At 42.9% G+C, this 14,266-nt stretch overlaps 2 protein-coding genes across 3 annotated transcripts in view; one reads left to right on the top strand and one right to left on the bottom strand.

The window, feature by feature from the left end:
• Positions 1-423: 423 nt before the first annotated feature.
• The window catches only part of LOC120805943 (mpv17-like protein), a 23,529-nt gene continuing 9,686 nt past the window's right edge, over positions 424-14,266 (bottom strand). Inside the window, exons 1-4 of one of the 2 annotated variants that reach the window (XM_040156517.1) lie at positions 8,843-9,149; positions 8,423-8,493; positions 7,361-7,390; positions 424-6,436 (exon numbers count right to left, since the gene is read on the bottom strand). In XM_040156517.1, coding sequence (XP_040012451.1) covers positions 6,221-6,436; positions 7,361-7,390; positions 8,423-8,493; positions 8,843-9,149 — 624 coding nt within the window. In that variant the 3' untranslated portion in view covers positions 424-6,220. Of the gene's footprint in view, positions 6,437-7,360; positions 7,391-8,422; positions 8,494-8,842; positions 9,150-14,266 lie in introns of those variants that run through there. The other variant, XR_005709612.1, reaches the window with a different exon arrangement.
• Positions 12,958-14,266, top strand: part of crlf3 (cytokine receptor-like factor 3) — an 18,766-nt gene continuing 17,457 nt past the window's right edge. The window contains exon 1 of the mRNA XM_040156507.1: positions 12,958-13,055. The gene's annotated coding sequence lies outside the window, so the exon portion shown is untranslated. The remainder of the gene's footprint in view (positions 13,056-14,266) is intronic.

Below are 14,266 nucleotides of genomic sequence, written 5' to 3'. Positions count from 1 at the left end.
TGTTAGCATTGCAATGTAAATATAATAGAAAACTGTACAATGCACTAGTTGTATTGCCGTTGCTGATATTCATTTTAAATTCATTGCCCAGAATTTAAATAAGAATTAACTTCAAACTTTTAGTGATGTTAAGAGAAATTAACATATTCTAATTAATATCTTACATGCTTTCTAGTTCGTTTTAAATATTTTTCTCATAAGAAATGATCCACAGCCATTCACAACATTAAGTTAATTCAATACATATTATATCTCCATGTAAAAAAAAAAACAACAACCATTAAGGCTACAAATGTATTTAAATAAGGCCATAAAGAAGACCGCCCCACAGTGCATGGCTGAACATTAACACGACAGAACAAGAGCTCAAACAAAACATCACTGTTTTATTCACACCAACTGATTTACAGCTGCATACACACATCACATCAACTCTCCTGTAACATTTTACACCTGTTTTCTACATTATTTTTATTACTTATTGTTATCAGTTATTAGATGTGAATGCAGGAAAGTGTGCTCCCTCCCGTACCCCTCCCCCTGCTCTGCATCCAGCCATTTACATGTTGTGTGGTGTGGTGGTGATGTTTCAGAGGGTACAGAGATGGTTAAATGGAACCTGACACATCCCTTGGCTCTGATTGGGGAATTTAACTTCCTGTTGTTGGGGTCAGAGGTCGCACCGGGTCAACTCTGTCCTTTTCTGAGGGGATTAGCCAGGCCTATCTGATCCTGGTTAATCCACACGCACCATCATTAGAGCATAAAGCTGTTATACACACACACACACACACACACAAACAAACTCCAGTCCACTCTGTCCTTGCTTCATATCTGGGCTACATGTTTTCAGAGAGTCTTGTCCACACCGACAGCAGACTACAAACATGCGTCTGTGACCTTCAGTGACAGTAGAGGAAGTTTGGTTAAAGGTATAGTTCACTACTGTGAGAAAAACGCTTATTTGCTTTCTTTTCAAGAGTGAGATTAAAACCCGCTGGAGTTCAAGTAAAAAAAACAAAAAAACATCTACCAACTGCCCTAAAGCTCACCATTTAACATGATGTGTCTTGTTTGTGTAACATAATTTAGAAAGAAATGTAAAAATTTAAAACTGGGGTTACAGGCTGGAACCGTTTCCTGGCGAATTACAGTTTATCCTCTGTAAAGCAGTGGTTGAAGAAGTACCCCAGATCTTCTACTTAAGTTAAAGTAGCAACAACACTCTGTAAAAATACTCCAATACGAGTAAAAGTCTTGCGTTCAAAACTGTACTCAAGTGAGAGTATATAAGTGTTATCAGTATAAAAGTACAAGCACTCACTCAGAATTATATTGTTACATATTACATATCGGATTTTTATAGCTGAACCATTAAAGTGAAGGCAGCACTTTAATTTTGTCGCTGGCTGAGGTTGATCTGATTCCAACTATTTCATACAGTGCTGGTTGTTTAATTTACTGTGTAACAACGCAGTGCTAGCAGCATGACTCCATGCATAACAAAGTTGGACTGCCGGTAGGTCCACCAGCTTGGTTCAGACTGAAAATTTCAACAACTATCAGATGGATTGCTGTTACGTCTTCTACAGATATTGAAGGTGCCCGGACGATGCGTCACAATCACTCTGGTGACCCCCTGACTTTTTCCCTTCAGCAAGGAAAAACAACCTACCATGAGGTTCTCATTTGTGGTTTTGAGTGAAACGTCTCGACTTTTGGATGGATTGCCACCTTCATGTTCCCCTCAGGATGAAGTGTAATAACTTGAGGCCCCTTAACTTTCCCTCTAGCGCCATCATCAGCTCAAAATTTAATTCGTCTAATACTTTGGTTCATGACCAAACACCTGCAAAGGTGTTTCTCACTGAACTAAGATGGTGACCATGGTAAATACACCTGGAGGTATTTAGCCATATGCCTGTGGTTGAATGAGTACAGTCTCTCAGAGCTGCTGGCATGGCTTTAAACTCTTATTTTAAATGCCTGAATTCACTTGTCTCACTGTTTCCATCAGTCTTAATCTGCTCCAGTAGCTGGTTCAACACTTTAACAGTGCTCACGGCTGGATTAACCTCTTAGGGGGCCCCGGGGCAAAAATGTGTCATTTGGTCCAGATTGAACACCACCATACATGGTAGTTTCATTATTTCCCCAGACACCTGAAACCGACCAGTGCTCTAGAACTGAAATTATTACTTAATTGTTTAGTCGATTGACAGAAAATTGGCAAAAAAAAAATTTGACAAATGATAAATCGTTTAATGTTAAAATGGCAAAAATTCACTGGTACAAAATTTGAATGATATCTAGGATAGCAATTTCAAACATTTTGGGTATTTTTCAACTGTTGGTTGGACGAGAAAAGCTATTTGAATGTGTGTTAATTTTAGGCTTTCGGGAATAACGACGGACATTTTTCACTGTTTTCTGACACTTTATGCACTTAACCATTGTCAGACATACTGATAATGAAAGTAACTGTCGGTTGCAGCCTTACAGTTCTCCCATGTTAGATAGTACTGGCTTGCCTTAGGTTTTTCTGTGTGTTAATTATTTGACTCTAAAAACACAAGGAAAATCGAAAGCAATAAATAAAACACAACTTTAAAACAAAAGAGCTCAATATAAACTAAAACAGTTACGGCCATAAAACTAGACTTTGACAGAGTCCCCCTATAAGACCAGAACCACGAGGAGGATGATGGAGGATCCGTCAGAGTCGATATTGTACCTCAGTGGTGCAAGTTTCTGACAAATTAGTGATTAATCGAATTATATAGGTAGAATTGATATGAAGTAAACCTGGGACTTTTGGGGCCCCTGGGCTGGTTATCCAGCCTTGACAGCGCGACAGTCTCATTGTTCCTGGCTTAACTCTGACACAATTTCCCATCAAAAAAAAAATATCTGTGGTCTTGACATCACATCTACTCAACAGAACAGGAGAGAACGGTTTGACTCGGGTTTATTCATCTCGGGTTTACTGCCCGGTCCCTCGTCAGCTGGACATACAAGTGTTCACTCAGCAGAGAAGCGATCTCGTTCTGAAAATATCAAGGTACTAATGCAACAAATTAGTTGAGGTTGAGCACAGTTTGCTGTAAACCAGTCATCACAATGGCATAATTTGGACTCCCGTACATTCTTTTAGGTTTTAGCTTCACTTCCTACATGGAAATACTGAATTTCTATGTTGTTTTTCAGCACTTATTTACAGAAGGGTTGCGGTAAACTGCTAAAAGTGTGGACCTCCCTAAAGGTAAACCAATTAATTTTATCCATAAAGTCCAATATTATGTACAATGTAGACAGAGTTTTTCACTGCTGGTGTAATGGGTGAATTGTAAATTAAGACAATGAAATATCCAAATCTCTTTTTGCTGTCTTTTGGAAAATAGTAATAAAATTCACAAATCTTTGAACTTTACTAAAAGATCATTAAAATCTAATCAGAGAGTAAATTATGGGTCTGGTTTAGGTAACTGGAGGTGTCGCACGATAAGGTGTCCTGGCTGATGGCATGTGTAAGAAGGACATGATTGAGATAGTGTAGTTTCACAGGTCAAACTAGGGCACACAACACAAATGGGATGCACTGACACATATCCTTTTTCTTAATAATGCATAATGAGCCATTTTGACTGGAAGTGCTAAAGCTTGGCATCCTTGTCAACCTTAAGGGGAAAGTTCAACATTGTGGGAACTATGATTATTCACTTTCTTACTGCTATGTGAATAAAGTTGGGTTGAGTTGGATGAGAACGTCAATACCTACCTCTTGTGTGTACACTAAGATGGCAAGTGGTTAGCTTAGCCTAGCATAAAGACCGGAAGCTGGCTCCCTACTAAAGCTCAGTCATTATATCTCTTTTGTTTAATCTGCACAATAAACTGAATTGTAAAAACTACTATTTGTGTTTTTTCTGGAGCTAAGGAGATGCCGAATAGGTGAATTTTACACCTTTGGACAGAGTCCAACTGTTTTCAGTCTTTATGCTAAGCTAAGCTAATCGCCTGTTCACTCTAGCCTCATGTTTAGCGTACAGATATGGGAGTGGTATGGTTTTTCTCATGTGACTATCAGCAAAAAAGTGAAGAAAAGTATTTCCCAGGAGATCAAACCATTTTTTAACATCTGTATGTCTAATACTTTGATTCAGAGGAGCATATCTCATGCTGAGAATCTTCATCGTCCCCATAGGATGCTTCCGAATGATTTTTGGTGACCTGCTGACATTTCTTCTAGCACCACCATCACCTCCAATTTTCTCCGTGAACAGCTTTGCTCTAAGACAAAGTGTCTCATCATGTTCTCACGATAACTGCTGTTATGTCCTCACAGTGCCCTGAATGTTTTTGATGAGATCCTGACCTCTCCTCTAGCGCCGCCAGCAGATATTTTCTAAATGTACTGGACAGATTACTGAGACATTCGCTGAGCATATTGTTGCCTCCCAAATAATGAACCTGTTTGATTTTGGACACTTTATGAGCTGTCCATTTAAAATTGTACACACAAAATATACAAACATGTCTCAGTGTATTGATTCGTACTAGTGACCGTCACCAGTCAGCCAAACACTGCCAGCTTGTAGACACAGTGGTCGGGGCAGTCTCATCACCAAGGCAAGGCACGACTGGTGTAAAGCAGGAATCTCGAGCCCTTAAAACCTGACCTCAGGAGCTTCACCGCGGTGCGGGCTCACATCAAACCGCCGCCACCAACACAACAACCAGCCACGGTCCCTCATCACCACACAACTGCCCTTTAAAGTAAAGAGTCCATAGGTCCAGGCCGATCAAAACCACTGGGGTTTCGAGGCGAGATCATCATTTGTACAACTGTGAATAATGTAGGTCAGCCTTAAGCACATAGACCTCATACCCTATAAATGAATTCCACTTTCTTCTTAAAGAATAAACATTTATCTTTTTTTTTGCCACACCTGTGGCAGGTCTCGACGTCGACATCCGGTCTATTATTTGGTCCAGAGAATATCTCAACTAGTGGCTGGATGCTGGATATTCTTGATCTCCTGAGAAAGAATCTCCCGCCTTTTGCTCTAGAGCCTCGGTGAGGACAGATTCTTGTTTGCTCCTTTCAACACCTCAGTATCTTGGACCGCAATGAACCCTGCAGCACGTTAACTGGTGGCTTGAAGCAGCCACACCAGCAACCCTGTCGCTTAGAAATGAGTGCTTCTCATGTTGCCAATTTGTCTTGAAGAAAACATAATTGTTGCCTGGATTATTTCCATATCGCGACGTTTTTTCGAGTGAAAACGATGATACGTTCACGCTGAGTTGTTGGGGATGGACAGGGGGTGCACCAAGAGCGATGACTTTGACGCCAGAGACCAGAGTTTGCATCCTCCTGTGTGTGGTTAGGATTAGGGAAGAAAACACTTTGGTTTGGAGAAGACTGGGGTTTTGGATAATTATTGAAAACGCTAATACATTCCGTCTATTGCTTCAAATCAGTGTTGACTTTCCAAACATTTAACCAAGACCAGGATCGTTCCCTGACTTTACTGAATGCCGTTAAGCCCCTGAAGAGAACCATAAAAAGGTTCATCTTGAAAACAAACAAAATATGTTGTCGTCGAAAATGTTGCTCTTAAATCCAGTATGAACATTTTGGGACTTTGCAGAACAGCCAAAACATTTCCCCCTAATGTTGATGTATTTGAGGCAGACTACATTTTCCCTTAAAACATACAGTATTTGCCATTGCAGATTAGTAGTGTATAGGAGAATTTTTAGGAGACAGGGTTGGTATTTGAAACAACAGTTTTCTTACATGTTGTCTTACTCTCGTGTAGCTCTGCCAGTCTTTAAAGGGGCAAAAGCAATTTAGCACTGTGCTTCTAGTATTTGGTAAATAACCTATTTCATGTTTCTGCCGTAGGAAAGGTCAAACGTAATAGTATTCAGCACAGGGTGAAAATGCCAACATAAGGGACACTTCAACACCTAACATGTTGTTATTGCTACTACACTGGCCTTCGAAATCCACATCAGCCAAACTGTTGTGTGCGTATGCGACAGATAGTGAATGTAGTCAGTGACACGGTTTCTCTTTTAAACCAGTAACATGCTCTTCGGCTTGTCAGCTCTCCACGCTGCTTCCAGTTTAGCAAAAGGGAAGACGCCCTCTGTCCTGCGATCGGAGCTCAAAGGCTTGAATGACAGACGCAGTGTCCCCCTCCTCCTGGCTTCAGTTTTGCCTCTCGGTCTTTTGCTTCTTTCGGGCCAGCCGGGCCTCACGCATCTTCTCCAAAGTTTTACGGGGGTCCATGACGAAGGCCAGAGCCACGGCGGCGGTGCCGTCGCCGTTCTGCCGAGAGAAGCACAGGAAGGTGGCCCAGAGGAAGGCGCAGCAGCCCATGAAGGCCGTCCGCATGTACAACGGCATCAGGACAAAGTTCAGAAACTGTGAAGAGGCAGCGAGATGAGGGGGCAGAGAACAGGACGGAGAAATGGGCGGCAGAGGTTACTTTAGTTAGAAATGTTATTCAGTGGGAACATAATTGTCTTTCTGTATGGACTTAGGATCTGTCAAAGCTGAGAAGTCCACTATTATCACTACTATAAACCAGAAACCACCTAAAAAATAATAATCAGTCTAAAATTATTAATTTATTCTCGTAGTGTAATATATTTAATGTTAGTTTCTTATTTGTATCAAATTAAATTGGCTCTGAAGGAGTCCTATTAAAATAGTGAGTGGAGTAAACCTTAAATGAATAGTTTGTATAATCTTATATTGCACCAGAGCAACAAACACATGAACATACAGTAATTCTCATTTTATGTGCGTTCCTGCATTGTCACTGCTGTTACTCCTCTTCCAACTGCTCCGATGCTATTAATCAGTTATTTAGAGTAAATGCATTTACACAGTCTGTGACCTGCTTCACAATGTGCTCGCAGAGAGCAGAGCAACTCTAATCATGGTAATGAAAATGTGTAGTACTGAACTCTGATATGAGATCGCTTTAAAATGAAATTAAAGAGAAAAAACAAAACACCGATTACAGATCAAATAAATACTTTGCCCGATTCTGTTAAAAAGATTTGCCTTGGCTGACGGGAACACTAGACTCATCAACACCACATCAGTTGAGACATTTAAATCCGATTTGTCTCAGGTATTCAGGAAGGCTCTCCTCCTGCTTTTGATTAGTTCTACTTTCTCATCCTTACAGTGGACTAAAACTTGTAGTTTCGGGCATAAAATAGTCAAATTTACAGGCACTGAACATCAGCAGGGAACATTCTGGTCAGACAACAAAGTCACAAGGTCTTCTAACTAAAATACCACGAGGCAGATCCGCCAAATTGTGCTCAGGTTTACCTGCATGAATGGCCAGTACATGAGTCCAGTCTGAAAATGAAAACAGGACATAATGAGTGTTCGACCTTGAGTTTATAAATGCAGTGAAGATCATTATAGTCTGGACTGGATGCGTTGAGCTCGGGGAACCTTCCTATCCATCTGTAATGCTACAAACCATCACTCTAAAGAAACTGACCGTGAACTCCCTCTTTAAATAAAAGGAGCATTGCACAATGTCATAAGTGCTTGGTGCCATACCTCCAGCCTCCTATGAGATGGTGGTTAAAGCGTATTTCACATTTATGGGTGTTTTTAGGTTGGATCTACAGTGATTACTTGGACTGAGTCCCATTGACAATGTCAGCATCAATTCAGCCTTCAGACTTATTTTATGCTAAACCAAGAGAAAAGAGGAAACGTGTGTTCTCGGTGTAATTTCCTCGTTAGAAATGAGTAAAGAGCATCTAAAAACAAGACCGAAAAACGGGAAGAAAATGGAAATACTCGAAACTGAAACTGCATGCGAATACAGTATTTATGTGAAGGTATTTAGTTACTCTCTGCCACTGAGAATGTGAGAATGAATTGTTTTAAATTCTTGAAACAAGATGTGTTAGAATGGTGAGCTGAACCCCCCCACACACCTGTAGAGAAAACAACAGTTTCAGGACACTCATGTAAGTTCATTGTGAATGAGTCGTTGGGACAGTGGATTCGGACCCTTTTCTCATGTGTCAGTCACACACAAACGGTCTGCTTTCCCTTCCTCGGTTTGGTTGTTACTGTAAAATGGCTGAAGCCTACCGGGATCATGACGCATTGCACCGCAGCGACACTGTGCTTTACATCGGGCAGGATTTCAGCGCCCAAACGTCCTGAAACTCGCCGACTTGTTTTATCCTCTGGCGGTAGTCACGACTCAATTACCCCGCTTGTACCCGGGCGTCGTGCCCACTGCGCAAAAGCAGCAGCGGCGCAATCTAGGTTAATCTGGCTGTGAGCTCGCAGCAGCAGCAGCAGCCACCGTGTGAGAGGGGAAGGTGACTTTCCTGCGCTTGATGCTGCCGAGGCCTCCCTTACCTGCCAGGTGTTGAAGAACTTCTCCCTCCAGTCTTCAAAGATGTCCTCTTTACCCTCCAAGAAGCTCACCCCTGCAGGGACAGAGGAGACATTTGCGCAGAGTTTGGGGTGAAAACCATTTGTGCGCCCTGACGCACAGGCTAAACTCTTCACCTTGGTTCACATGATGTTGGACTGAGGGACGACATCATCACCTCATCACCTCACTACTGACTTCAACTCCCGCATGTCCCCTTATAGCAACCGTATTTCTCCCTGCCTCTCTTTCCTGTGAAGAGTTGTACGAGTTAACGTCCTGCTGTTCCAACAGAAGCGCACTGGATCTCAAGCCAAACACACTTGCTCGCTTAAAAACCGAACTCTAAAATGCGTTCCTCTGCGTCAGATGCGGATTTCTGAGTTGAAGCCAGGCCGTCTTACCCGTGTAGAAGACACTGGTGGCCAAAGGCGACGCGAAGCTTTGGTCCAGCAGGAGTTTGCGGAAAACCATCCCGGCAGACTTTCCAGGGAATCGTCTCTCCAGGGCTCGTAGCCAGAAGTAGTTGAAGTTTCCATGGAAACTGATGGCAACGATGGCCACGTTGCCGGTGTGTTTCCAGTCCATGCGCTCCTTCTGAGCTATGAGCTGATGGACCAGGTCACCGCCGGCGAACAAGCAGCCGTACAAAGTGACATTGGCCAGCCAGGGGAATCGTTTGGCGGCTTCTTTCAGTACAGCTCTCCTCATTTTGGCACCACGGGAAAAGCAAAACGATACCGAACTGTCCTAAATGGCCGCAGTTCAGCAGTCAAGACGCAAGCATAGCGGTTAAATTCATTTAACTAGGCCCTGATGTCAGCCGGCTGGCCGGCAAGACGCAATCCATCTGAGCGCGGTAATCGGGGGGGAGGATTAGACGTTTCCACCGGCAGCAGGAATAACACACATTATCACTTCTCAGAAGACTAACGGCAAATGCAGACTCCGCCAAAAAAGTTTCTCGAACACTCTAATCGGCATATTGGCGTTCTGCGTAAAACCTGCCACGGGTCCACTTTGGTCACTTCTCTGGGGGGGCTTCTCTGGAACGATTGCGTCCTGGAGACATGTGCGCAAAGTGCATCCGATGAAGATACAGAGGACGGGGAGAACCCTGAGGAACAGGCTCCGCTGGACCATAAAAATGGATCTAGATCATTCTGTCTGCTCTGACTCGGCGCCTCGCTCCCGGTGAATCAGGTGCCTCTGCGGCAAATCCTGCGTGTCAGGCGCTAATCTGGGGGATTGTCCCGGGCTGCAGATGTGCGTCCCCGTCTAACTGCGTCACCGACAACAAAAGCAGCAGTTTACTGCGCGGAGCTCGGTCCCGACGCGCTTTCACAGAGTCCGTGCGCTGCCAGATCAGTGGCGCTCTCTCTCTCTCTCTCTCTCTCTCTCCATTTCATTCCAGTCTTCCCTTTTGACATTTATTAAAAGTATGAGAAAGACATCAAATAGTTGTGGCTCTGGAGCAGCACGTTAGAGCTCCATGTTGGATGTGGAAATCTCCATGGAAATAGGAGAGTCAACTGAATAAATAAAATACTAAAAAATGTGTGTGTTTCTTTGCAGACGACGTTAAAGGACGCATAGGGGCCCGGAAGTGACACAAGAAATAAACGGATGAAATGAGCAGAAAAAATGAATAAATAAGTCTCAATTTGTCAAAAATAAATTACTACATTGACAATCCCTATAAAACGAATGCTTCATTTTTTCTGTAGCGATTCATTTCTTCACATGTTAATATCGCTATTTTCTCCCACTGCTGTCAGGGGCCACAGCAACGCGGCCAGGGACACGCCGGCCCCGGCTCCCGCTGCTTCGTGTGAACCACTGAGCCACTGTGTGGCCCCTACAGACGAAGCGAGCGACTGCCCAGGGGCGCCGGGCCCCCAGGGGGCCCCCAAAGTCCCAGGCTTGCGACATATTATGTGGGTCAACATGATGTGACTGATCAAGAACTTGTCAGAAATTTCCTCCACTGAAGTAGAATAGCAGCTATGACGGGTCCTCCATCCTACATCAGGGACTCTGTGACAGAATCTAGTTTTAAGACCTGACCTGTTTTACTTTATATTAAGCTCCTTGGTGTTAAAGTTGTGTTCTGTCAAATTACTTTCATTTTTTTCTGTGTCAAGTAATTAACACACAGAAAACCTCAGGCAGGGCCGTAGTACTCCATCATAGCAGAACTGTAAGGTGGAAACCAACAATTATTTTTATCATCAATACGTCTGACAGTTATCTTCTGTATTAATTGGCTGATTGTTCAGTGTATAAAATGTAGGAAAATAGTGAAGAACATCAAATAAACATATCGAAATAGCTCGTTTGGTCTGACCAGCAGGCAAAACCTCCCAAAATGTTGAGTTATCATCATAGAAAACTGGGAAGACTGGCAAATATTCACATTTGAGAAGCTGGTAGCTTTGATTTCTTGGCACTTTTGCTTAAAAAAAAAAAACTGACTCAAAGGATACATCAAATATCAAAATTGTTGCAAATTAATTTTCTGTCAATCATCTGTTCAATTAATCAACTAACCATTTCAGCTCTATAGTACTGGATGGTTTCTGGGTACCTGGGGAAATAATGAAACATGTAGAGTGGGGGTCAAGCTTTTGCTCCGGGGCCCCTCGGAGGGTTCATCCAGCCATGCACCGACCCATCAAACATGGATCTCTCAGGGTCGGGGACCTCCGTGCAGGAGGCACCATGATGCTTTTAGGGGATGAGAGGAGCCCAGATTGTTACCAGCCTCTATTCGGCCGCTTGGACTCACTGCACCTTGTTTCACAAAATACGAGCCCTCAACGCCAACCAACACACATGCGAGCGATCAGGGCAGAGTTTGCTGAAACAAGATCAGCTTCCTTACCATCAAGCTGCACAGTAAAGCAGCCAACTACAAACCATTAGAGGGCGACGTCACCCCACACTGGGCCTGTTTTCCCAGCAGAGCCTACTGTACCTGTTCTCACTCACTGCTGGACCACCACAGGCCTCGATAAACCTCTGGTTCATTGGACTTTGTATTTTACTTTGGTAACTTCCTCTGGGCTGTTTGAACACGCACAAAATGTGTGACTCACATCATTAACAGGAGATAAAGCCGCACTCAGTATCTTTGTATTTGAAACAGCTGGTCAGATAAAACGTGCAACTTGAATGTGTTAACTTGGGCTTCAGGGAATAATTGTGGACATTTTCACTATTTTTCCTACATTCTATACACTGAACAACTGATCGATTATTAAAGAAAATAATTATCTGATGTGTTGATAATGAAAAAAGTTGTTGGTTGCAGCCTTACAGTTCTGTTAATTAATTTTAAGTTCTGTTAATTCAGGCTTTCAGTCCATTTTTCACAGTCCTGCCCCTCAAAAATGACAGAAAACCATCAACAAGGCCTGCAGTTACTCATCAAGTATGTGAATGTAGTGACATATCACATTTTGTCAGTACTTCCCAGCTTTATACAACAATAATTCCTTGTAATAAAATTAGCATGACCTGAGCCCATGTGTGAACTACGCAGTGGCCCCCTGACCCCTCGGGCCCCCGGGCCAGAGCCTCCTTATAAAGAGACTGTTAACATTTCTTTCACAAAGCTCAGTTACAAGACTACGAAAACAGACGAAACTATCCCAGGTAAACGCAAAATGACCACATAGAGACAAAAAACAAAAAAAAGAGAGCACAAACAGACACAAAACCACCCCCAGTCCGGGGGGCTCTATGTAGGAGGAGTGGGTGTTTTACCAAGGGTCCCATCGTTTTATGATCCACCCCATGTGTGGACCTAGATAAGCAGCCGAAAACTGATGGATGGATTAACCACTTTAAAAATAGATCATTAATATTTGTGACTATCCATCATGACTGGATGAGTTTCCTAGCAGCTGTCTCCCAACAGCCGAAAGCCTAAACTGATGTTACCGTCTACAAGCAGGAATAAATATCAGAGACCTTTGTAAACGGGATTTGGGACTTTTTAACTCCTTCCAAGGCCTTTTTTGAGGAGAACTGAACTGAATGCTTTTTAAGACTATAAGACCTGCAGACACCCTGTAATTATTTGACACACACACACACACACACACACACACACACACACACATTTAAGCAGAATATAGTCTAATAGTTAATAATAGTCTTATACATGGAATTTCACACAGGGTCCCTCTGCAAGACCAGGACAAGGTGGAGGACCCATCGTGATAGATGCGTCGGTTTAGTGGTGCGAATTTCGGATTTCTAATTATACAGAACTACCGGATTTGGGGTGGACCTGGGGATTTTGAGGCTCCTGGGAAGTTGCCCTTGGATTCGGACACACTTCAATTCATTTCATCAGTTCCACCTCATTCCGAGGGGGCGGGCGATCAGGGCGGGGACGAGGGAGCGTATAGCGATCCAATTGGCTAACTTTCTTGTCGCTCGAAGGGATCTTGCCTGTGATTGGCTGTTGTCATCAAAGCCTCGGAAGTGTCGTTTTTTTTGGACGTGAGCACAGAACTCCATCGTATCTAGCGGCGGTGGTGTGGCGGCGGCTTCGAGCTGATTCACAAGTTTCGGGAACGAAATGGCCACCAGAAAGCACTAAAACAGGTACGTCTGAAAACCTTTTCCCCACATAAGAAGTGGAGGGGGGGGGCTTTTAGTTTCTCCGATTTTGCCGTCGTTTGCTCTCCCAGCAACGTCCCGACTTTCATTGTCTTTTGGCCACAAGCTAGCCCAAACTCTGTTTTGTAACGTTATTGAGAGAAGTTAACCACAAACTCCGTTAAGATGTAGTAATGTCGTCTCGCTACTTGGCAAATTCTTTTTTTTTTTTCATAACCCGTAGCTTTATATCAACTCTCCGCTACCCCAGTGGCACTCCTTCAATCTCATTTACAGCTGATACTGGTAACTTTTTCTGCTAGTTCGTCTGTCATTGTCATCATGTTCTTCCACCAAAATACATCCTAACTAGCAGTGCGAACTATCTATTGAAGTTGATATTTCATGGATAAAGGTTGTCGTTTGGTGAAATGTTTCTACACCGAATTTACCTAAATACATTACTTATTTAGGAAAACTTGCACTTATATTATTGTGATTTATGTAGGTTTGCTGACAATGACGCCAAATTAAAAATACGAGATTTCTTAACGGAGTTTTGGGAGTTGTCGTCTCCACAGACTAGACAGATTGCGATCATCAGGACTAGATCCATCGACCTCCGAGGGATGCGAGGGATTATGCAGCGTGAATTTTGTAATTATGCATTTTACATTATTTAACATGTTGCTTAGACTGTCCCAATCAATGCCGGTGGGCGGAGGTTGAACTTGATGAAAAATGACTACATAATACGGAAGTTGTGAGCGAGTTGAGACTTGTCCGATGTCTCCTGTTGTCTCGTTTTGTCAGTGGTCTGCTCTAATAATAATTGTCGGTCTGCGCTTGAATGCCTGTCATAACTTCGCTGTTAGTCAGAGCATGTGCAGCGTGCCTGAAGGAGTTGCAGCCTTTTAAACTCCTGTTGATGACATTTGGTTCACACATGCAGCTTGGAGACTTCAAATTGGGTCATAGAACCATGAAGTATTCAGGTGCTTTACAACATCCAAACAACGTGCAAACGTGTTATTATTATTATTATTTAGAGCTGCAACAACTAGTCGAGTCATTGATAAGTCGTCAGAAAATTAATTGGCAACTATTTTGATAATCAAAGTGTTTGGATAAGTTTGTAAGCAAAAATGCCAAACATTTCCTGCTTGCAGCTTCTCAAAATGTGAGAATTTAAACGCATTTCTGTGTAATACATAGTA

Source organism: Xiphias gladius, chromosome 3 (genome assembly GCF_016859285.1).
Source record: "Xiphias gladius isolate SHS-SW01 ecotype Sanya breed wild chromosome 3, ASM1685928v1, whole genome shotgun sequence".
Taxonomy (NCBI): Eukaryota; Metazoa; Chordata; class Actinopteri; order Istiophoriformes; family Xiphiidae; genus Xiphias; species Xiphias gladius.
This window is presented reverse-complemented; position numbering and strand designations above follow the sequence as displayed.